Source organism: Sander lucioperca, chromosome 13 (assembly GCF_008315115.2).
Source record: "Sander lucioperca isolate FBNREF2018 chromosome 13, SLUC_FBN_1.2, whole genome shotgun sequence".
Taxonomy (NCBI): domain Eukaryota; kingdom Metazoa; phylum Chordata; class Actinopteri; order Perciformes; family Percidae; genus Sander; species Sander lucioperca.
This window is the reverse complement of record NC_050185.1, coordinates 4,555,001-4,579,592: the sequence shown is the minus strand read 5'-3', so window position 1 is coordinate 4,579,592 and position 24,592 is coordinate 4,555,001. Positions and strand designations below refer to the sequence as shown.

At 40.4% G+C, this 24,592-nt stretch overlaps 1 protein-coding gene and 1 long non-coding RNA gene across 3 annotated transcripts in view; one reads left to right on the top strand and one right to left on the bottom strand.

Moving 5' to 3' along the window:
* Positions 1-1,398: 1,398 nt before the first annotated feature.
* Positions 1,399-24,117, bottom strand: LOC116058179. The gene is made up of 4 exons (XR_004106976.1): positions 24,107-24,117; positions 16,124-16,130; positions 4,439-4,443; positions 1,399-1,788 (listed from the first exon to the last, which is right to left on the bottom strand). It is a non-coding gene; the product is annotated as an uncharacterized LOC116058179 (long non-coding RNA).
* Positions 9,810-24,592, top strand: part of pcp4a (Purkinje cell protein 4a) — a 33,070-nt gene continuing 18,287 nt past the window's right edge. For both annotated transcript variants that reach the window (XM_031310890.2, XM_031310889.2), the window contains exon 1: positions 9,810-10,051. In XM_031310890.2, the coding sequence (XP_031166750.1) occupies positions 10,043-10,051 (9 nt within the window). In that variant the 5' untranslated portion in view covers positions 9,810-10,042. The remainder of the gene's footprint in view (positions 10,052-24,592) is intronic.

The following is a 24,592-nucleotide window of genomic DNA, read 5'->3' as shown; positions in this document are numbered from 1 at the left end:
CAAGGGGTTGCAACTTTAAAATCGTTGCCTCAGCTGTAAACCATTTATCTGGGCAAGACTTCTGTTCTTCCTTCATGCATGTTAGATTAACAATCTTTATTTTTAAAAGCGTTCATATTCTTACATTAAGAACTGTTTTATTTTGTAGTATTTCTGTAATAAATCACATCGGCTGCAATGATATCGAGGGAAATGGCAAAACACAAAAACAAAAGGTTGGTTGGTTGATTAAGGTTGCTATGGAGATGTTTTTACTTTTTTAGGCTGCCCAAGGATTTGTCTCAGGGACAGAGAATTGCAGGGTAGCATTGACGACACGTTAACAATAGTAATTCATCACTACATACAGTACATAGTTACAGCAGAAATGCAGTGTGGAGATTTCATTTGTTATATAATCAGGATTGACTGAAGTCAGCACAGATAAAAAGGAATAGAAATGTGTGTGTGTGTGTGTGTGTGTGTGTGTGTGTGTGTGTGTGTGTGTGTGTGTGTGTGTGTGTGTGTGTGTCACAAACCATCAGCTATTCTTTTTTTAATACTTTTCTTCTTTTGTTTTTTATTTCAGGTGGAACTCACTGCATCATGCTGTGAGGTTATGCTGATTTATCATATTAGCAATACAAATGAGACTGATTTAGACCTTACCTCACACAGTAGTTTGATGCACTACTCAAAACTGCCATAACAAAGTTCCCTTTTCTTTTCTTTTCTTTTTTTTTTTTTTTTTTTTTAAATATGCCTCTTCCGAGAAACAATACCAAAAATAGAAGGTCTGAAGGTAGCAGCTATTATCTATAAATGCTTCAGCAGCATTATAAGAGCCAGAATGAAGTGGCTGGGTGACGGACAGGGAGAAAGAGGGGGTACTTACTATGCACCTAGTAATGGATAACCCTGCAACTTAGTGTGCACAGAGAGAGCATAGCTGAGTGCTCACTTTGTCAGATTGGCAATGTTCTTCAGTACAGGGAGGCAGTATAGGTTTGGAGTTTAGAAACAGTTTGCAGATTTGATTCTAGAAGCCAATAAGCTCATCAATGGCTGCATCCAACTCTCTATACAGAAACAAGCTGTGAACACAACATCGACATATCGTCACCTTTCGTACACTTGAATGTAAAGATACGTTCTAGACTTTTTTTAGTCTTTTTCTTTTTAACTATCATGCACGGCTGATAGAACTTCAGAACCAATATACAAGACTTAGTAATGTCTATGGAGATTAATTTATGCATCCAGGTAATTGTAGTTTCAACAAAGCTTTAATTTAAAAACACTGGATTAAAAAATATAAAATATGAGACGTTTCAGTGTTTATCCAAACACCTTCATCAGTTGTTTAGTGTGCACAGGAAGTAACTCTGGCCTTAATACACAAGGCAGTCACATGATCTCATGGCATGAAGTCAACTGACTGTCTATATCCTGGACAGAGAGGATAGGTGGTTTGAAAGAGGCGTCAAGGAGGCCATATTTGTTAAAGTGGAGCGACCCTCTTTAAATAGGGGAGGTAGGCTGAGACATCATTTGTCTTCAGCCTACAACATGGTTCTGAAAACCATTCCCAGGCGCTTTACAGACATACCATCCTGCGCCACCTCTTGAGCAGGGGGAGGGGCAACATCTGAAGCTGCTGGGATACCATCTTCTCTGGCAAACACAAATGGACTACATTTTAGCAGTCATGTGACTTCATCCCATGAGCTCATGTGACTGCCTTGTGTATTAAGGCCAGAGTTACTTCCTGTGCACACTAAACAACTGATGAAGGTGTTTGGATGAACACTGAAATGTCTTGTATTTTATATTTTTTTTAATCCAGTGTTTTTAAATTAAAGCTTTGTTGAAGACTTAGTAATATTATTTAAAGCTTAAAAGTTTCAGACTTCAGGTTGTCTTATGCATCTTTTATGAACTACAATGGACTGAATTAAGGTTGATATGGCAAACTTACAAACAGCATACAGTTTCCTATATGCACATGGAGTAGACGGACAGAGAGTTGTGTTTCTGGCCACCTCATACCGTAAATGTAAGCCCAATATTCACTCTCCTCGTAGCTCTGGTCTCTATCTGTATCTCTTGGTCTCCACTTACACCTAAGAAATATATCTATATATCTAATCTTAGCAAGCATGTGAGCAATGTCTGTGTTAAAACAACCCAAGGTGCTGGACTGGTGGAGACTCATTAAATGATATGAATAAAATCCAGGAAGTCCAGTTCGAAAAACAGATCTGTAAATGGCTTATCATCTGCCAAAACACTGCACAGCAGTTTATAATACTCAGTGTCACGTTGTGGTTTTCAGTTGTAGTTTTCAGTTGTAGTTTTCAGTTGTAGTTTTTCCTGTTTTATTGTTTTTATTCATTCCCTTTTTGTGTTGTTTCCCTGTTCGTTTCATGGTTGTGTGTTACCCATGTTCTCTGTTTTGCTTTCCTTGTTCTATCCCTGTATGATTCATGCTTCAGTTTCCTGTTTTACTTTGTAGTGTCTGTTTCTCCTGTGTCATGTCTTTGTTTTACTTCCTGCCTTGTGTGTTTTCCCGCCTCTGTGATTGTCTGCCCTGCCCTGATGTGTCTCACCTGTTCATCAGCCCTCATGTCACCTGTCCCTCGTTACTAGCCTCGTTACCTCGTGTATTTAATCTCAGAGCTTTCTTTGTGTGATCGTTGTCTTTACTCCCTGCGGTTCCCCCCCGTGAGTTGCCTCTTTGCAGTTTATGCTTCACTTAGCTTTCGGTGTTCCCAGTTTGTTGGTTTTTGTTTGGATCTTGGTTGCCAGTTTTTTCCTGCCTGCTTTAGGACACCTTTTGTTTGTAAGCTATTTATTTGTTAAACTTGAAAAATCGTCCTGCTGCCTCCTCACCTCCATACTCTACGCTTTTGGGTTTAAGCCTGCTATTCCCTAGACGCAACACAGAGACGATGATTTTACTCTGTAAAGTTATCGACAAACTATTCTATCTCTTGTTGCGACGATCGTGAGGTAAACAGTAGAAACAGTGGATATACCAGGAATGTGCGACTGCATGTATATGATTGGCCACCGAAGCGCAGTTGAGCCTGGTTCTTTTTTGACTGAACGACACTGCCTTTTTTGCAGTTGCCTTCAGCATTGCCCCCCACCCCCCCTGCTGCATCGCTGGATTGGCTCCATTCAAATGAATGGCTTAGCTGCTAAATGCTCGTCTATGTAAGTTTGCCTGTCTGCTGTTTGGTGCTGAGCAGGTAGGCCTGGTGTACAGGGTTTTTTTTCTACAAAAATGCTTCTATAAGAGCTGTGAGAGTCAACCAAAACAGTAAAGTTGCAGGCTGGAAAACCAAAACAGTGTGCTGAACGACACTAAAAAACTCTGTAGCGCTAAAAAGAACTGCAGAGTTGGGTGACAATTCTGTGTTTGTCACTACGAGCAACATCTTTCACCTTTGATCCTTTGTTATTTTTAAAAATATGGATTATAGCTGCTTTAAATATCCAGGTAACACTCTGTGACAAACTAAATCACAAAAAAAACACTTCCTTTATTCCACTGCAATCCAACAGTGCATATGAATATGTTTGCAGTGCAACACAATCTGTTAAAGGCAGTGGAAACTGTGTAAAGTGACTGGTCAGTAATCCTGGAGCCTTTCTCCTCTTTGAAGTCTGACAAAATGCCCCTGAGCAGCTTGAAATAGAATAACTTCTGCTAGAATGCAAAGCATCAGTCTTTCTACATGCTTTAGACAAGCAATGAGTTCAAAGACTTAATATCAACCAAAATAATATTACGCTTTCTTTGCCTTAGGAACTGATTATGCTTTGTATGCACTCTTCTTCTACACATTGCTGTGCTACAGCCTGCACTGCAAACTCATACAGCACTCTGTCACGTTACGTAATTAAACCCTAGGTTTACATTGGCTGAAGAGAAGAAAATAAAGCTCTTGTTAAATGTGTGAATGAAATATTAATTAGAGAATAATGTGAGGGTTGTCTGTACAACGTGGATCACATGAAAAACTGATAAATGGGCGTATAACTCGCACACACTATCCCACTCTGAGAAAGTGTGTCCAATCTTTTGACTGGTACTGCACAGTATATAACAAAGTAAAAAAAAAAAAAAAAAACTGCTCAAGACTTGAGCTTTAATTCAAGTAGCTGATAGGATTCTGTGTCTATGGGCAATCTAAATAAATCAATGCTCAGAGAGACTGGCGATCAATTAGGCCCCAAACATGGATCCTGAGGGACACCGGCTCTGCTGGATCTCTAAGCAGCTGAGCGCTCTGATTTAAAATGTGACAGATTTAGAGTATGCCCACACTCAGCCTGATTAATGACTCACAAACACACACATGCACAAGCGTGGAAAGATGCCCTCCACTAAATCAATAAAAGCATTTAAAGAGATCTGCATTTGGTTTTGGTAAGGACGCGTGAAATATACTCTGACTATACTGTAGTTTTATACAGTACATCCCTTAAATGTTTTTATCATATGAATGTAATTTCCCCTTACAGGATCAATAAAGTAGGTCTTAATCCTATTTTATGGGTACAATAGGATATAACAGTGAATTTAGATCCAACCTGATATTGCTTATTTCTCTGTGCTATAGAACTCTAGGTGCCTTTAAGGAAATAAAAAGAGCATAGTGTTGCACTGGGGGACATATCCTTTCATTATGATAAATATGGCCAATGTTGTTTATTCCCGAAACAGCTCAGCATTTTTATTCTCTGGAGAGTAGAGAGTCCTCTGGAGAGGTCTTTAATTGGATTTGCTGATAAGAATAAAAAGATAATCTAGCACCGTGGATTGAGCTCTGCATTCTGACTTGGCCACTTCAGGACTTAAACAGCTGCTGTTCTGAAGCAAATCCTGTGATGCTTTGGCTTCATGTTCGGGGTCATTGATGGAGAATCAATCTACTCAAAGTGGCAGTTCTCTTGCAGACTGCAGCAGGTTTTCCTTTCTATCTTGCAGTATTCACTTCCCCTCTACCAGGACAAGCCTTCCATCTGTGGTGGAAGAAGTATTCACATTGTTTACTTAAGTAAAAGTACTAATACCACACTGTAAAAATACTCTGTTACAAGTAAAACACCTGCATTGAAAATATTACTGAAGTGAAAGTATGTAAGTATCATCAGGAAAATGTACACAAAGTAAAAAGTAAAAGTACTCAATGCAGAAAAATCCTCACATTTTTAACATTGTATTTTATAAACTACATGTTTTTTGTGTGCAAAAATCCTAATTTGTAAAGTAACTAGTATCTAAAAATGTCAGATTAATGTAGTGGAGTAAAAAGTACAATATTTCTCTCTGAAATTTAGTAGAAGTAGAAAGTTAGCCTGGCCTCAGTTTTCATTTTCCTTCACTACTCCATCTGGGTTTGTGGTATATTCTTGGCTTTTCTCTGGCCAAATATTTGGCGGTCCAGTCAGCGAACAGAGGAAGTGGCTGAGAATGATGATGTTGAGGACGTGCGCTAGAAAGATGGGCGCGAAGCCATTCGGTCCGTTGTGGCAGCAACGCTGCCGAATATCCAGAAGTTAAAGCCCGAGCAAGAACAATCTTTGCTGAGTTGTGTTGGTGGCCATGATGTTGTGGCACTCCTCCCCACGGGGTTCGGGAAAAGTTTGATTTTCCAGCTCGCTCCGTTAGTGGTGAAGGAGTTGGCTAAGGCTAACGCTAGAGATGCTAATGCTAAATATAAGCCGATAGTTGTCGGTCTCCCCTCTTGTTGCACATGCGCATGACATACACCACGACCAAACGTTAGCGATTGGTTATGGCAGATCCAGAGTGGCTCTGGGCAGATCCAATAGTTTTAAACTTCAACAGAGTACCCGCCTTCAAGGAAGTTAACACTTGTCAATGGAGAGAGGCCAGACTCTCTGTACAAATGAAATGTACCAGAGTCTGGTAGGACCAGGCTAGTAGAAAGTGACATGAAAAGAAAAAACTCAAGTAAAGGACCGTTCGGTATTTATGGAATGGACCATAAAGGGTCCATTCCAGGGGAGGGTCCAACATTTTTTAGTCTGGGCGGGGGGGGTCACCCAACTTTTGTATTCATGAAAAGAGCAAAATTTCAAAGTGGCTTGTTTGGTGCATATTTATCCATGTAGCTCTCAGTCTCGGCCCCCTAGCAGATGGTTCTGACCGCATACGCGGAGTTTGCTGGGGGGGGGGGGCAGGAGGAGCACACCGTTTGAGCCCCCTGGTGGCTCAAACGGGTAATTGCATTGTTTCAAAAATTAGTGGAATAATTACGTGACCAGATATTTTATAAATATCTTAAATAACACAAAACAACTAAATGGTGGTAGGTAATACATCAGATTTCATATACTGCTTTAGTAAAAAAATATTACCTGGCTGACGATGGGAGCAGCAGGACGCAAAAAAACGAAAGTTACTGTTGCACTAGTCTGGACATCTTGCCGTGCCAACCTTGCAATAAAGGTTTCCTAAATGCCATGTATATAAATGTGATGTCAGCTTACTAATTGATTGCGAGTTTTGTGTAGATTTGGATTTTTATACGTTCATTCCACTTTGTTTAAACGGTGAAGTGGAGAGGCCTCGTTCACCTGTTTGGAGCTGGCTGGTGAATATGACGCTCGTATAGGCCTTGCTGGATACACCATATTATTTACCTTTTTGTGGATCTACTGATCGCTGTGGATTATTTTTTTTCCGTGTCGTTGGATTACGGCAAAATACGGAAAAAATTTCTCAACGTGTCTTAACGTTTTATGGTGAGTTTGGAGAGGCATCTCAACAGACTGTAGGTCCAACACTGATTGTTCACTGTTACATTTTAGTTGAGTTTAAGCGTCTGTCTATTGCGTTCCAAAACAGCCATGCCGCGATTGGATTTCATAAGGGTGAATTGTTAAATTGTTACAATGTAATTTAAAATCTGCTTTAAAAATAAACATATGTGTTTTGGAATATAATGTTCAGCTTCGGCACCTTTACCTATGTGCTAAAATATACAATGACGAAGCCTAGTGACAAGTCCATAGCAACCAGTGTTGAATTGTTATTTCCCAGTGTCCTTTGCTGAATGGTCTCAATGTTTTATTGTTTTATTTCATATGAATACTAGTTTACTAGAGGAGGAACTTTGTATTTGAAGTAATGCAGTAATGCATGAAGTGTGCATTTAGTTTCCATGCTTATTGTGTTTCCACAACAATATTAGTGAGTAAATCTACTGAAATGGCCACCACACCATAACAGAGGAGTGGGATGTGTAAGATGAGAATGCAGAGGTTAACTCCTGTACGCCATGACTGTAAAAATCAAATAGTATCTATACTTCTTTGCTAAGTGCAAACTTGCATGCAAGGGGAGGGTCATGCCTCTTTTTCAAATCATTTTGGAGGGTCATAGTAAAATTATTACTGACGAGGGGAGGATCAAGTCTTTTTAGGTTAGAGGCCACAAAACTCCTCTGGTGGCCCCTTAATTAAATAACAAACAGTCCCTAAAGTACAAATACCTCAAATTTATGCTTAAGCACATTTCACCACTGCTTTCCAAGGCGTGCTGCTGCATAGATCATCATCATCATCATCATCATCATCATCATCATCATCATCATCATCATCATCATCATCATCGCTTCCTTCTTCTTTGTGTCCGAATCTCCTACATGCCTTCTGACAAACACCTGGCCAGAAGTCACGTGAGTTCTTTGCAACAGCCTTTAAGCTGCAGCTGATGAAGCACCCAGGCAACAGTTGTTATGCACAGCATCTCCCTCCTCTTATCGTATCAGCCGTGGAACCCTCTAGCCAGTGCTGCAGTACTCCAGGTTGGTTTTGGTCTCAAGACCACTTTTAAAGGTCTCGTTCTCGTCTCGGAATCAACAGCATTTTTACTTGGCTTCATCTCGGTCTCAGATAAAGAGAACTCCAGATTTTATTTCAGGATCGGTCAAGACCACAACTGCTGGGATATCACTAAATTGCCTGTTCATTATCTGAATAATGTGTTGACATCATTACTTTGATTGGATATATAACTTCCTGCTTCAAATGCAACCAATAACTTGGCAAATATTTTAATTAGAAATTTGTTACTGTTAACCCCCTCTCCCTGCCCTCTTAACATGCATTTCACCCCGTTAGTGTTTGTATTTGTTTGCTCATAGAAGACAAAGGGAAACACCTACACATAAAATCTATCTCTGCAATCCCTTGTGATTATTTTATCAAGGCATTTCTCATGATACACTTATGGCAATAAAAGCGTTAAATGAAGAAGACTTTTAGTTTGTTTTCTGTGGGTGTTTTTTATGGGTATGTTAATCTTTCAGATCAATTTGGAGAGTGCCTATGGTTACCATGTTTCACCTTATATCATCGCATACAGTGTGGGACTGGTCTTGGTCTTGACTTGGTCTCGCCCTGCCTTGGTCTTAGTCTTGACTCGGTCTTAGTCTTGACTCGGTCTTAGTCTTGACTCGGTCTCGCCCTGCCTTGTATTGGTCTTAGTCTTGACTCATTCTTGCCCTGCCTTGGTCTTAGTCTTGACTCTGTATCACCCTGCCTTGGTCTTAGTCTTGACTCGGTCTCGCCCTGCCGTGGTCTTGACTCGGTCTCAATCCCTCAAAGTCTTGGTCTTGTCTCTGTCTCGATACACTCTGGTCTTGGTGATGACTTGGTCTCGATTAGGTGGTCTTAGTCTATATCGCCAACGTTACATTTCCGGGATTGCTTTGTTGTCACTGGAAATTCAGTCGAAATCCGGAGTAAGGTGGTCTTGACTACATCACTACCTTTAGCTTTGTCACAGTGATCAGACATCTTGGTGGCCTCCTTCACTAGTGCCCTTCTCTCACACGTGGTGGACCACCTGCATTGGGAAGATTCCTTTTTAAAATTTGTATAGACGTTACTGTTCTTATATCTTTCCCCATCACCTAACAGACATGCCAATGATTTGTTTGGAATGTCTTTGTTTTTATGATTAGCTGCGCCAGGGATGATTGAATTCTAAAAATCCTAAATATATCCTTTGTGATTCACAGAACTAAAAGAAGTCCAAGGGAGGGTGAATACCTTTTAAAGACATGTCGTCAGTTTGTGTGGGGGATGCCTGCATACAGATGTCCAGAAACAGCAATATGAACCTCTGACTAATTTTGTGGACTATTGTAGGCTATATACGGGTTAAAAAATAAACATTTAATGTGTTTGTTATTAAATATATGTGCAGACTGTGCAGAGTATTTGTTCATATGAATGCAGTCGTTATTCAACGGGGAATGTAGATATTTCATTTATTGTGCTTGAATTTAATCAGTGGTGGAAGTAGTATCCAGATCCTTTACTTAAGTAAAAGTACTAATGCCACAGTGTAAATACTCTGTTACAAGTCAAAGTCCTACTTTGAAAATGTTATTTAAGTAAAAGCATCAGGAAATGTAGGCTACTTAAAGTAGCCTTTTTAAAAGTTACTCGATGCAGAAAAATCCTCGCATTTTAGAAACTGGAAACAATCCAAACAGTTCTGTTTTTAATGGTCTAATCATTTCAGCTGTTAATTAATAATAAAACACCGGATTTTATAAACTACATGTGTTTTGTGTGCAAACATCTTAATCTGTAAAGTAGCTAATAACAAAAGCTGTCAGATGAATGTAGTGGAGTAACAAGTACAATATTTCGCTCTGAAATGTAGCAGGGTAGATGTAGAAAGTGGCATGAAATGCAAAGCCTAAAGTATGTCAAATTTGTACTAAGACAGTACTTGAGTAAATGTACTTAGTTACATTTCACCACTGCTTATATCTCTCTGACAACACAAACAGGAAACAAGCCAAACATGGCAGATTATTGAAATATAAATCCTGGTCTACATTGTAGAGCTATGAACTAGAGACAAGGAGCCCCGTGCCGATTGGTCTGATGGGAGTGTGGAGAGGAGAGCGCCGCTATAAAAGCAGAGTGAGAGCAGAGCGGCTCGAAGAGAGAGAAGACTGTAGCCTTCCTTCAGTCACAGCACAGAGATACACACAGCGCAGCCATGAGTGAGGTACGTGCTTCTTTGTACTCTGCTTCATGTTCTCCTTCAGCAACTCTGATTTTTCAGCACTTTCTTCTTAACGTCGCGCTTTGTTCAACAACCTGAACTTCTGATAACTAAATCTTTGATTTGCATACCTGTATAGAGTCGTGAAATGTAATGTTGCCTGCATAAACGAGTTACAGTTTATTTAATAATAATAATAATAATAGTTTTTTTGCACATCACATTTTCTGCAAAATTGAACCTAACAGTTACCCACTGTGCACAAGTCAGCCTACTCCTTCTGTGTTTCTGTGATGGTGACTGATGTGCAGTTGCACTGCTGACTGGCCAACATACTGTACATTAAGGACTGTGGGAGGCAGTAAATATGAGTGCTTGAAGTCATGATAATATGAAATACAAACTACATCCCTGTTGGTAAATGGTTTAATGTAGCTTTAAGTCTGACATTTCAAACTAAAGCTCAATCCAGCATGAACACATGCCCGATGAAGCAGAGACGGTATTGACCTACACGGTTAGTCTAAGCATCATTTCATGAGGCTGAGCCATTACAACTTGTGTGGACTTCAGATAGGAGGGGGGGGGAAGGGAGGGGTTCTGATAATGTCAGAGTGGGGATTAGAAAGGACCCCCGCAAGACTCTTCTCTGGAAGATGATTCACTGGTAACAAGAAAATCCTGTAGTCACTGAATTATTCAAGGTTTGCTGCTATCCCAGAGTAGAGCTGGCCGATATGGACAAAATCCAATATCACAATATTTTTGACCAAATACTTCAATGTCGATATTGCGGCGATATTGTAGGGCTGATTATTGGTGCTTTCACGAAATAATAACACAATCAGAGTTTTGATAAATAATCACCAATAATGGGGATACAATGACCAAGTGGGGAAAAGGCAAACAATAGAACAGCTAGAACAGTCTGGTAAGTTAAAAAAATGCCATCACTTTACTGTAATGCAGCCTTTAAAAACAGGAAAAGACAACACTTACGATATGAAAAATTCAAGATGATATCTAGCCTCACATAGGCTATCGATGCCGATATAATATGGATATACTGCCCAGCCCTATCCCAGAGAATAAAACCTTCTCACAGTGTGCACGGGAGGGAGCGCTGGCTCCAATAAGACCTTATCACGAGTTGGCTCACCCCGAGGAACTGGACTGACTGAAAGCACACAATTCATAGTCTGTATACCTTTATCTTGCTGTACATGTTGGATTGTGTCTAGTGTCACATTGCCAGACCTATCTGCACAGCTCCGTGGAGTAAGGTCTGGCTACCACAGATACATTGTGGGATAGGAGAAAAAATCACTCTGGGTGTTTGCATTTCTTTAAACCAATCACAATCATTTTGGCCGTCGCTAAGTTCTGGACGCAGCGACGGTGGCTTTATAGAATAGTCCAAGAAGGAATTTGTTCTGGTGGAACATTTGCACCCCGCAAAAAAGAAAACGCCACATACAATATTAAATGAAGTTAACTTTTCACACAATCCAGTAACGTGAGCTATTTAAATTAGCTGGATACATGGTTAAACCTCATTTGCTCTTACCAGTGTATCGCCGTGTGTCACATATTCTTTGTAAATCTTTACAATCATTCGCCGAAAGAACCAAGCAGGCCTGCCTTGTTGCACGATCCAAATTTTCTTCAAAACTTGCCATTTTCACCATGTAGCTTGCTAGCTGGAAGGTTGTTGTTGTTTCCCGAAGCGAACAGAGTTTGAGACAGCAACACACAGAGAGCAGAAGTGAGGTACGCGGCGGATGTCAAGTAATTATTCTGGCCATGCACTTCCGTTGATCCAGACTAGATGGTATCCAGTCCTGGTAGCATGTACTGTATTCCTCAGTTGGACCTTTATTCTAGTTCCAGTAAAACCTGCTGAGACATTCCTCAATAATATGAAATAAAGTAAAACAAGTTGTAATTGTTTGTTTGCGTGTAAACTGCTATGAACACCAGCTGCCACTTCAATCCTTATGAATTCTTTAGTGCAGACTTTTTGTACACTGTCACACACGCAAGATACTGTCATGTTGCTGACTTCTCCCCTCCCCTCTGGTGTACTGCTGTACAGAGCGGATCTTATAAATAAGACATTACATACAGGAAAACTCAGTGAATTCAGTTGCATCTCATGTCGGTGATGGATTCAAATGCCTATACTGTAATAGAACCAAGACGAGAGGACGTTGCTCTGAATGAATAATTAAATAAAAAATCAATGGCAAGCTCCGTCTGCCTCCACACTCCACTGCTCTGGCTTACCTTTATTCTGCTCAGACTCACACAACGTTTTTATGGTTCCTTTGTGCTCATCAGGATACATTCTTATTAAATCATTATGACGTTCCCCTGTCCAGGTTGGAGCATTTTCTAGACAGAAGAGAGAACTCTTGCTTAATTACCACTCCCTGCCTGTCTTCAAAGCCTGAGGGATTATTTAGTCTCTTTGTCATATAAAAATATAATAATACATTGGATTTATGTAGTGCATTTCAAAGTACTCAAAGACACTTTGCATAGGACACAAATAAAAACAAGTATTAAACATTTTAATAAAGACAATAAGAGTAAAATTGCAAGATAGATGTGTGTGTGACAGCGTGTTTTAGGTTAAATATTGGATAGCTTTACCTCTTTGAAACCATGTAAAAAAATAAATCTAGTGGACTCTTTTGGTGGAACTGCTAATAACTCAGAAATGTAACAAAGTGGCCCCCAACTAAATGCTGCGTTTTTTGTAAGGGGCCAAAAGGATTAGGGCTGTCCTTGACTTAAGAAATTCTCCACTAACACTCAAATGATTTTGTCGACTGATCTGTAGTGTCACTACAAAAAATCATGAAAAGATTATAGTATCTTGTTTCTCTTGAACATTGCTAATATTATCTCAGGCAAGTACAGACTGTGTATTATCTATAAAAGCCCACAGCCATGTTTTACTGTAACTGTATTACAACAATCCACTCAACACAAACTGCTTCACAGCCAGGGAGATCAAATACTATAAATCACACACAACGTATGTATAGTATATACATGTATAGTTGCTTTACTACTTGCTACAAATCAATCTTATTGCCAAATTAATTGTTTTATTGTGCTGGGATAATGAGGCTGTAACCTCATCCTAGTCTGTGTTGGTACTGCTGCAGCTGATTTTTTTTTATTTTTTTTTAGCTGTGTCCATAAACATCAAGCGATTTGAGGTTCCTGTGGTGAAAGTAGCTTAAATGGGTGGTCTGTCGCCATGGTGATGAACAATTCTGCATTCTCAGACTGCACTATCTAGCAAATTATGACAAAATGGAGACTGACATTAACAACACTTTGGAGTTGTGCGATCAATTTCAGCACAAACAGTCTCACGTAGGCTGCATTTCTGCCATTTGACAACATATTACCTATTTGTGTAGATAGTTCTCAAAATCATTGCCATCTAATGCTGATTGTGATATACAGTAACCTATGATAATCATCATAAAAAAACGCCCACATAAGTCATTTTTTCAAGCAGCTATTACAACTTATATTTACATTTCTAGTGGTGGCGCCCTCTAGTGACCGTAGTAATCATGACAGGAGCAAAGCAGGATGTTTAATTTGAACCCAAACCATGATATTTTTTCCAAACTTAAACCTACATTGTGTAATTTTTGGAGTTGATTCTTAGCAAAAAAACCTTGTTTTTTCACAAATATGTGCTCATTCACGTGTAATTACTTCCACCAACTAATCAAAGTATTCTCGTACGCGTAGAATCTACCATTCAGAATCATTCAGAATACATTCCAGTGACTCAGTCGAATGACGGCCGCCATGTTGCGCCTCCATTTTTAAAATACATTAGCCAAAGAGGGACATACCTCCGCCTTTCGTGCTTTTACACTCAGTGGCACCGTGACGAATTCCAGGGGGAGATTACTTGCGACTGCCGGCAGATTTGAAAGCCTGTTGAAGATGGAGGATCACACCTATTCTCGAGGACATGTAACGGAGTCGCCAATGAAGCGAAAAAGAGAATTAAAACGACAATGCGACAGGCAAAGCAACAAGACCAAAGTTAATATTAGAGTGGCTAGAACAGCTGCGTGTAAACGATGGAGATAGTAAGAGCTAATTTCGGGTTCGGCCACCGTAGGAGTTAAAACGCGCTTGGAATGGGAGGGGCTAGAAAGTAATATTCAGTTGGTTGTCATATACAATTTCACCGCTAGATGGGAGAACTTCTTACACAGTGTAGCTTTAACTAAGTAGTTTTGGTGCCTAAACATAACCAAATTGCGACCGTTTGACAACGTTAACGACGTGTTTAAAACTGTTCCTGTCTGGTTTAGATGTCTGGACGGAAAGCGTTCTAATGGGTCATATAAAGGGTCGGAATAAACAACCTATATCGTTGTATGGTTTGGAGGACTAGCGGAAGCCTGAATCTGAGATAAATTGTGTTGTTTTGACTTTTAAATAGCAAACAAGCATCTTTTTCAACCCATGTGATGTGAATATTCCAGTGTAACACAGTGTCATTAGTGCCTGCTGTTTGGCTCGCAGGATGATCTGGAGACTTACTCCTCCTCTTTTTAAGCCTCAGGTTGTTCAACAAAACTTTAATAAGATGGCACTCAGTGGAGAGGCTCCAGCCAACTGTGTGTGTGTGTGTGTGTGTGTGTGTGTGTTTGTGTGTGCGGTTGCCAAGATATGTCAGTTCCACTTTTCAGATTTTCAGGGAACGATAATGATTTCTTCCGTACCCCATTACCAGTTAGTTTCACACCAAAATTATATCTGTCTAGATCACCTGCAAAACAACTAAACTCAGTTAGTTACATTTTTAATCATCGACTCTGTTCTGTCCCTTTTTTGGCCATCAGTGAGAGCACTGGGCTGTGAGGAAGTCACTGTCAGTCAGTCGTAGTCAAATCGCCTTGGTAACATGGTTGGTGAACAGCAGTGCAGCCTGTAGGGGCCACTAGCAGGGCTTTAAGACTCTCATTGAGACTCATTGAGAAGTGTATCTTCTGACTGATACAAGTTTAGAGTGGTGACTTTACATTCACTCAGTAAAGTAACTCATTCATCAAAGGCTTGTCATGCAGAGTCTCATCTTAGATTAGCTGGAAATATTTCCTCAATTTTTTAGTTATCTGCATAAAATCTGTTTGAAAATGTAATTATAGAGGATATCTGCTTTAATACTGCCATAGGCGACCCGTTCTTCAATCAATACATCAACATTTAAGTCTCTTGACATTTGGTCTCTTGTGTTCACCTACACCGTACATTAATTACAGTGAAAGGGATGGCTATGGTGGATACTTGGCAAAGCCATTTGTTTCATCATCCAAAGTGGACTAGAGCTCTTTTTATTGAATTAATGAGATAAGAGTGTTAAAAGTTGCTGATCATGGTAAAAAAAATGGACAGCAAGCTGAGATGGGGAAACGTGGTCGGAGATGGATTTCTTTAAAACTCCCTTTTGTTGACTTTAAGGAACACGCCGACTTATTGGGACTTTAGCTTATTCACCGTATCCCCCAGAGTTAGATAAGTCCATACATACCCTTCTCATCTCAGTGTGTGTTGTAACTCTGTCCGACAGTTCCACCGGTAGCTTAGCCTAGCACAGATCCTGGAGGTAACCGGCTCCATCTAGCCTACTGCTCCCAATAAGTGACAACATAATGCCAACATTTTCCTATTTACATGTTGTGATTTGTATAGTCACAGCGTGTACAAATAACAAGGTCACATGAGACACAGCCATCTTCTAACCATATACAAACTGGGAACTATATTCTAAGAAAGGCGAAGCATTGCTGATCTGCTCGGGGCTTCTCAGGTGCTGCAAAGCATATCACTCCGCCCAAGTAGCAGAAGTAGCACTGCTTCACCTTTCTGAGAATATAGTTCCCAGTTTGTATACTGTTAGAAGATGGCTGTGTCTCATGTGACCTTGTTATTTGTACACGCTGTGACTATACAAATCACATCATGTAAATAGGAACATGTTGGCGTTAATTTGTCACTTATTCGGAGCAGTAGGCTAGATGGAACTGATTATCTCCAGGATCCGTGCTAGGCTAAGCTACCGGTGGAACCGTCGGACAGAGTTACAACTCTCACTGAGATGAGAAGGGTATGTATGGACTTATCTAACTCTGGGGGATACGGTGAATAAACTAAAGTCCCAATAAGTCGGCGTGTTCCTTTAAGACTGATGAAGTGATTGCGATCCGGACAAAAGTGGTGATTAGAAAGAAAAAGCCTCTGCAACTCTGGAGCAAATATTCAAATATCAAATAAGGGTGTTGATTTAATGTGAATCTTTTCTCACTTATTGACCTGAAAAACCCATTTTAATCTTCAATTCTGTGTGATTTGTTGTGAGGCATGTAGACTGACCCTAATCCCGCTTTAAACAATGAACAGAGATTACATTGAAATAATCTGTAATCCATCTAAACTGTAAGCAGGCTTTGGTGGCGCCTTTACTCGCTGTAACCCGGCCTCCGGGGTAATCCTGGCTTCTGCCGGGTTTTGCAGAGAGAAAACGACACCCGTCAGTGAGTGAGAAGTGGGATGTGAATGGTCAACAAAAGAGAAGAATAGAGCAGATTACACCTAAATTACCAAAACGGGATCATTGCTATATTAGCATCATCAGCTTTTGCATAGAACCTCACAAGCTGTTAAAATGTCACACATCATTTCTCGGGGGAATTGCATATAATCTCACAGAGGGAGACTGGTTAACATTCACTGACTGCCTTCTAATACACTTGAGACCACCTTGATTTAATTTGCAAAATATTACATTACACCTTAAAGGAATACTAAGAAAAAATGTACCTGTCAAGTGATGAAAACATACACTATATCCATAAAATCCCTTGTATATTATTGACTTTCTTATAGCATTTAAGGGTACTATGTGAAGCAATTTACATTTATGAATCACTTTGTATTGCCAATGTGTGAACAGTTGTAACTTAAAAACTGAGACCTTCCCTGACTTTCTTGGTTGCCTATAATAGTCTGTGGACTGATTTCAATCGCAGATTGCAAAGCACACCTGACTAGGAGCCGGTTCAGCAAAATCTCCCCCTCCCCAATGCAACGCAACTATTGAAGATCATACGTTGCAAGCTGCCACCAGTGTGCAGAGTCGATGCAAAACAAAACATGGTCCATCAATGTTGTAGTGATGAGAGTTTGTAGAAAAGTACTGTAGGCCTGTTTCAGCAACCCGCCAATGGCAGCTGATGTCATTTATTTTATTCGCCAAGATAGGGTTTTTACTCGCATTTGGCATGTGGCAAGTGCTAATTTTGGACCCTGGGCGCAACTATGTCATGGCAGGCATATTGCTCAGGACCCAAGGAAGCTCAGTATTGAGTGTGAAGTTGTTAGGATGAGCGGCTCTTGAGAAAGCTGCAAGCAGCAGTACCACAGACCAAGCAATCGTCCCGTTCCGATCAGGCACGTTTTGAAAGGCGACTGCACTAGTCTCATTTAAATGAATCAACTTTGAGTTTAACTATACCAGTGAGTAGCTAAATATGATGCCAGGAAAACGTCTTGGTAAACTCGTAGCTGGCTGCTAAAGCCCTGTGCAAAGATCTAGAGAAGCTCTGACGTGTTACTGTCCTCTTATGTCCTCATGCTGAAACCCTTATGTAATCATCTCTAATCTGACGAATAACCATTTTTTTCATAAACTCTATAGTATATGAGCATTACCACAATATTGAAACATTAGCCATTTTTTCGTGCTAGAGGCAGGGTGTAAGGATGGCAATGACAATGTTTGAGCTAACTTTATCAGTCACTTGCGCTTCAATATATTTGTCACCCTAGTAGCCACTACCATTTTCCCATTTTTCTACCGCAAAGCTTTCTTCAAGATTAATGCTACCAATTAAATTGAAGTCTGCTGTGTAACTGACTGACTTTAATTAGTGAACGTGTCAGCATGAGATAAAGATGAGAAGGAAGTCAGCCAGCTTTAATTTTCTAGCTTTTCTGTCTGAAACAACAGCGTCGATGCATGAGAAGAGGACACTGCCACATACACATCTTAAATCTGTTTTTATTTCTTTTACTGGGAACACAGTTTTAAGGTGGACAGACATTTTACAATATTGCACCAACTTACAGTTCACTTATTTTCCTTAAGTGCTGGTGATGAATTGGAATTTGCTTTCGTTATTTTCTATATTGACATTCCCATAGCAGATGAAATAATAATCTGCTTTGTCGTAGACACTTAATGAGTTGACAACTTTTCACAGGAGAACAATGAGAAGTAGCTCAATTCAAAGTCTTTATTGGAATGAATGAATCTTTTGGAGTTCATTAGGAAGCTGTTTCGCCTGAGCAATGGTGCAAAGTGTTGACACCAGAACTGCTGATACTTTGCTGGAATATCATTATTGATGCATTCATGTAATTTATGATTTTAATGTTGTCAAGGAAGGGCTCATTTTAACTACTTAATATACTGTTATGTAGTTTAATTCATAAGAATGCATAACATTTTTGAAAACATATGTTTGACATGTTAAACCTTGACTTGAACAGTAACTAGACAGCTGTCAGATAAATGATCCCAATTTCCCTCTGAAATGTAGTGTAGAAGTATAGCAGTAGAAGTATAAAGTAGCGAAAAATGGAAATGCTAAATGCTAAAGTACTTTAAATTTGTACTCAAGTACAGTACTTGAGTAAATGTACTTGTACTGCATTGTTTTACCGGAGCAACTTTGTACAAGGGCTTTGTTTTAAAGCAACACTATGTAACTTTTAGCTGCAGCTGTAGTTCCAATGAGACAACCTGTAGGGGTGCCAAAGAGGGAAAGGTTACATAGTGTTGCTTTAACAAATGTTTCAGATCACTTATAAAGAAAGTTCTATTTTAAACTTGGTTGTACCTGCGCTGTAAATATCTCACTGTGACGCCATGTCTTCTACAGTGTGTGTGTGTGTGTGTGTGTGTGTGTGTGGTTTCTGTTGCCCCGATGAGGAATTCTAAGTAATGACAACAACACTCTTGGTGCATCCACATGATCGCACACCACCCCCACCCCTCCTCCACGCAGTTGCTAGTAGCTTAAGGAGGACACGGAGGATTAAAAAACATGATGGACTCTTCAGAAGAGGTAGTTTCCCATTGCTAGACCTTCCTCCACAGCGCTGAGAAGGAGGGTCGGGCATTTCTTTAAACCAATCACAATTGTCTTGGGCATCGGATGCAATAACTGTCCCTCTGCAAAATAGCCTCGGGAGGGAAGTTGTGCACAAAAGTTGTTTTAGTCATGCAATAGAAAACTCTGATTGGACAGATAGTCTAGCTAGCTGTCTGGATTTACCCTGCAGAGATCTGAAGAGCAGTTAACCATAGTCCTCACAAATCCACCGGAGTTTAGAATGCAAAACAAAGAACAAAGAAACAAAGAAAGAATATGAGGGACATCCGGCGAAATTTCTGACAGCACTGGAACAATCCCGGGAATTGAAACGTCGTCGATATAGACTACAGAAGAGGTAATTGAAATTTTTATGTCCTCTTTGTCTCCAAAGCTGAACGTTGCTGTTTTTCAGCGGTGACGCAAAACACATCACTTGAGCTGCTGCGCGCTAAAGTCGCTAGACGACACCAGTTTCTGAACATAGCCATACTGAGAAATGCAGAGAGAGTTGTGTGGAGCTGATGGTCTTAGTTAAATTTGTAGCAACTCATTTGGCAAAGGCTTGCATGTAACAGACGTTCATTAATATAAAATAGTTGTGCACTATAGCTTTAAAGGTCCTATGACATGCTGCTCTTTGGATGCTTTTATATAGGCCTTAGTGGTCCCCTAATACTGTATCTGAAGTCTCTTTTATATAGGCCTTAGTGGTCCCCTAATACTGTATCTGAAGTCTCTTTCCCGAAATTCAGCCTTGGTGCAGAATTACAGCCACTAGTGTCACAATGAGCTTTCCTTAGGATGTGCCATTTCTGTGTCTGTAGCTTTAAATGCTATTGAGGAGGAGAGATGGGGGGGCAAGGTGGAGGGTGGGGGTGTGGCCTTGACCAACTGCCATATTTCGCTTGTTTTCAAGCCATGATGTCTCTCTCTCATGGGTGGGCCAAATTCTCTGGGTGGGCAAAGCAGAGAAAGGGGAGGTAACCTTCCTCCTCATGACGTCATAAGGAGCAGATTCCAGATCGGCCCATCTGAGCTTACTTTTTCTCAAAGGTGGAGCAGGATACCCAGGGCTCAGTTTACACCCATCGCCTTTTCTAGCCACTGGGGGACCATAGGCAGGCTGGGGGAACTCATATTAATGTTAAAAAAAACCTCATAAAGTTAATTTTTCATGCCATGGGACCTTTAAAGAAAGGCAAATTGCTGTTCATCTCCAAAAGCTGTTGTTTAACAGTTCCTTAACAGAAAACTGAGTTTGAGCACAGTGTATAGTCCACCATCGTTCAGTAAATCATTCCTCAGCGGTGTCACTCTTCCATGCTGTCGGTTGTTTGCAGTCTGATGATGGGGAAGCTGCTAAGGAGTTGTAGGGGTGCTGGGATGAGCTGTCTGTGACCTAGTTTTGCTGTCTCCTTGTTAAATTGTTAATAGATCCTGAGTGCAGCACGGAGTCTCTCTGGGGAGCCCGAGCTGCCATAAGAACCAAAAATAGCCCCCCCCACACGCTGGGAAGGTAATTTATTTATTTCACCAATTTCCTCCATGTCCACGCCAACCCTTCATGCCAGTGTAGTGTTTTATAAACACATGTGAACATCACATAAAGAGCGGTGATGGAAATGGCACTGATACAACTCATCCTGGACCTGTGGATGCAAATTTGAGCTTTTTGCTGATTGCTGATTCTAGAAAGCAATCCGACAGCTGTATATAATTAATTTGTATTGATGCACTCTGCATCAATAGCATTCCAATTATCACTGTTACTGTTCTAAATCAGTAAAGAGAAAAAATGAAAAATGTAATGAACTCAACTATTAAATGCAATAGCCTACCCAAAATCATGTCCTCTATTTCAATGTATTTCAATCTAAAGCATCACTGAGGATAATTTTAAAGGATGGATACCCAAGATAATGCACTTTAGGACACAGCGTAGCATACGGCCCCTAACCTTTTTTGATCCATATAACCTGTGAGCAGGGCCACTCAGAACCTGGAGACACAGAATTTTCCGCAGAATTTTCCTTAGATTTAACGAATTAATACATAATAAAAAATAAAACTCTGAATGTGAATGTGGATCACCTCTGAAAACTGTAAAAACATCCACAGATATTGAAGCTTGGAGGGCTGATACTGATATTTTGTACATTGAGCATACTACATCTGCTGCCATGAGACAGACATAATTATAAAAACATTCCTGGGTTTTGATTCAGTAGCTCATGGGTAAAACAAAATAACATTTTCTAGTGTTTATCAAGCTTTGTAAACTGTTAGCCAAAGTCAAGCATGGCAGACAGAGCCATCTGCGATGCATACACTGTACAGAAGGACATCATCATTAGCAATGTAATTGCTGGAGACCTCCGTCTCCAGCATATGGGACTGAGAGCAGGCGAACACTGCGCTTCCTCCTCGGGGACCCTGATGGCACGGCATCGCTGCACACGCTGTACACCAGCCAGCAGCACTTTGTTAGCTTCAATTTAGCTCGCCACATTATTGGCACTGAAGGCATGTGAGACCCGTGATCTTCGTCCAGCTTCCTAATGAGAAGCTGTGCTGTTTGGCGGGCCTGGAAGAGTGTCTGTTGCTTCGGGATTTGTGCAGCAGAAATGAGCATAATAGTAATACTATTACAGTCAATGCAAATAAACTGTAGCCTGTGAGCACTACTCTAACTATAAAGCAAGATATGACAGGATTAACCCTGTTGTTATAAATTACATATACAATACAATACATAAAATACTTCTGACTGTACAGGTTACCATAACAATAGACAAGAACATCAGTATTGGACACAGTTTTTTTTTTTTTGGTCCAGTGACAGAGTTTTATTTCCATAGTATCTGCACATAGCAACTACAGTATGGTTAAACTGCTATAATCAGGGGTAAAATTGGGATTTGTTTTTTTTGGGGGGGAAGGGGCTCTGTGGTTTCACGGTTGCCATGGGTGCATGTGTGTGTGCTTATATAGACTACACAATCTGACTGATATCATTTGACAAAGTGTAATAAAATGTAACAAGGTGAGACAACCCTCTGCTCTGAACCCTAAAACGTTTAAACCAAAGTCATTCTGGATACTATTGACAGTGTGCAACAGCTGATGGCGTTAAAATCTTCTTGAGTATCTGTATCAAATATAGGAGTGGTATTGTTACCACTAAAGGAGAGAATAATAAAACACAGTTATATGAATAGAACAGTATTTTTACTTATTACGTTAAACTGGAATTAATTTACATCTTACAATATTGACCCCTAACCCCATGTTTCTCCCTACCTCGCCATCCACCTATCGCTCTCTGTCATCTGTGCTGCCTGTCTGACTGAAAAGTGCACTGAGGTTGCTTCCTCTTCTTTTTTCCATTTTATGGCGGGCGGCAACCAGAGTTAGGGTGCATTACCACCACCTAGACTGATGTCGCTGATCGGCTAGGTAGCTTTTAAAGGAAACCCATTGACAAAAAAAAGGAAACAAAGGGAAAGTTCTGATGTTCGCAAGTTCCTATCTCACCTCATTTAGGACTATGTTTTCTACAGCTACGTAGAAAACATGTTTTAGTCAGTGTTTGAATTATTAAGGCCGACAATAGTGTAAACATTTATAAATGGTTGAAGATGTACTTAGTTAAGTGTCCCCTGAAATACAGTAGAAGGGCGTATATTAACAATTGACCATGTAGCTACTTGTATGTGAAAGGTGCCACTTGTAGTGCTGAAACCAAATCCTCACCCGGCTCTACAGTTCCTCTCAGCTCTACAGAGATTTTCAGATCATCCTTTTGGTTTTATGGCCCGCAGCCGGCAGCTGTTTGCCAACCCATTCACCATATCAACTTTATGAGGTGATAATATCTAAATTTTGTGTGCACAGCTTGTTCCCTCTGTCCCCAAGTGGCGGAAATAAGGCAAATGTTAACTACAGCGCCAAGATGGGTCTTCCACACCCTCTCTAAAGGGCACACTACTTCCTGCTGTGACAGGACAGTGTACAGTATTACACTTATACAATTGTAGTCAGTATTTTGCCTTAAATTTCATTTACAATAAGATGGCTTACATCGTGTTTACAACCCTGTAAACACAGAGCTGGTATGAACTACAATATAATGAGTTCACTGTTTTAGTCTCTCAACCGTGAGTGCTGTTGAGCAAGCTTTTTAACCTTTTTTAACCAGGGTAGCATACATGATTTTTTATAGTTTTGATTGTGTCCTATCAGCAGCCTGTATAGTGCAGCTGCTCACATTCTAACTGGAGCAAACATACAATATCACTCTGAATTTAGTGTCTTGGTATGGGTTACCTGTTGACTAGACTCTATCGATGACGTGTCATTTACGAGATTGTTCAGGTGCCGCTGGAGGTTCCCGCTGGATGTCCCTCACCTTCAACTTTTTTTGTGTTGGCATTCTAAACTCCGGTCTATGCGGGAAACATCCTCCGAGCTGGAACCGACAATCAAATTGTATTTATCATTTTTTAGAATAAAATTCTCATCACACACTCAACAACCATTTTAATTCCTGAGCTCACCTCCCTACGTGCACATGTTCCACCAAAACAAGTTCCTGCTGAGCCTGAGGCTGTTTTGCAGAGGCACCGTTGCTGCGTCCACCACCCAAGGCGATTCTGATTGGTTTAAAGAAATGCCAATAAACCAGCTCACGTTTTTCTCCTATCCAGGAATGTTTTGGTGGACTAGCCTAGCAGCGCTTTGGAGATAGGTCTGGCAATGCGAGACTACCAGTTGACAGATTTAGAATTTTACTGCAATACTACACAGCAAAAGCTGCTCTAGAAAGGAGAGGATGGTGGGATGTATTAACATTTTTAAGTCTGCATGAGGCATTAGGCTGACCCCAAATGGCAGCAAGAAGTATGAGGACATCAGTACACAGAAAGCAAGTGTTGAAGCCAGCAAACACAATGTATTATTCTTAATGGCAGATGAAGGTAGAATTCAGACATTTTTAGACAGTTGGTGCGTTGACCTGTCTCTGTATGTGGCAATCACCCACTGCTTTTGCTAAGGTGACTGGATATATGGGCCATTAGCACTAGCTAATCACAGCTGAATACTGGACTAGGCTATATGGTGGCTTCCCAGTGGACTTGTAGACCAGCTTGTTGTGAGTTGTAACCCCCCTCTGTTTAGGAAACAGTTGTGTGTTGTAAATCATCACATCTGCAGCACCAGTCACCTAACCTGACGTGCCAGTTAACACAGAACCATCTAAGAAGCCGTCATTGGAAACTGTTTGGAAAAGGGAAGGTACTTAGAAAAAAAAAAACCTGGCAGGTGATTGGATGAA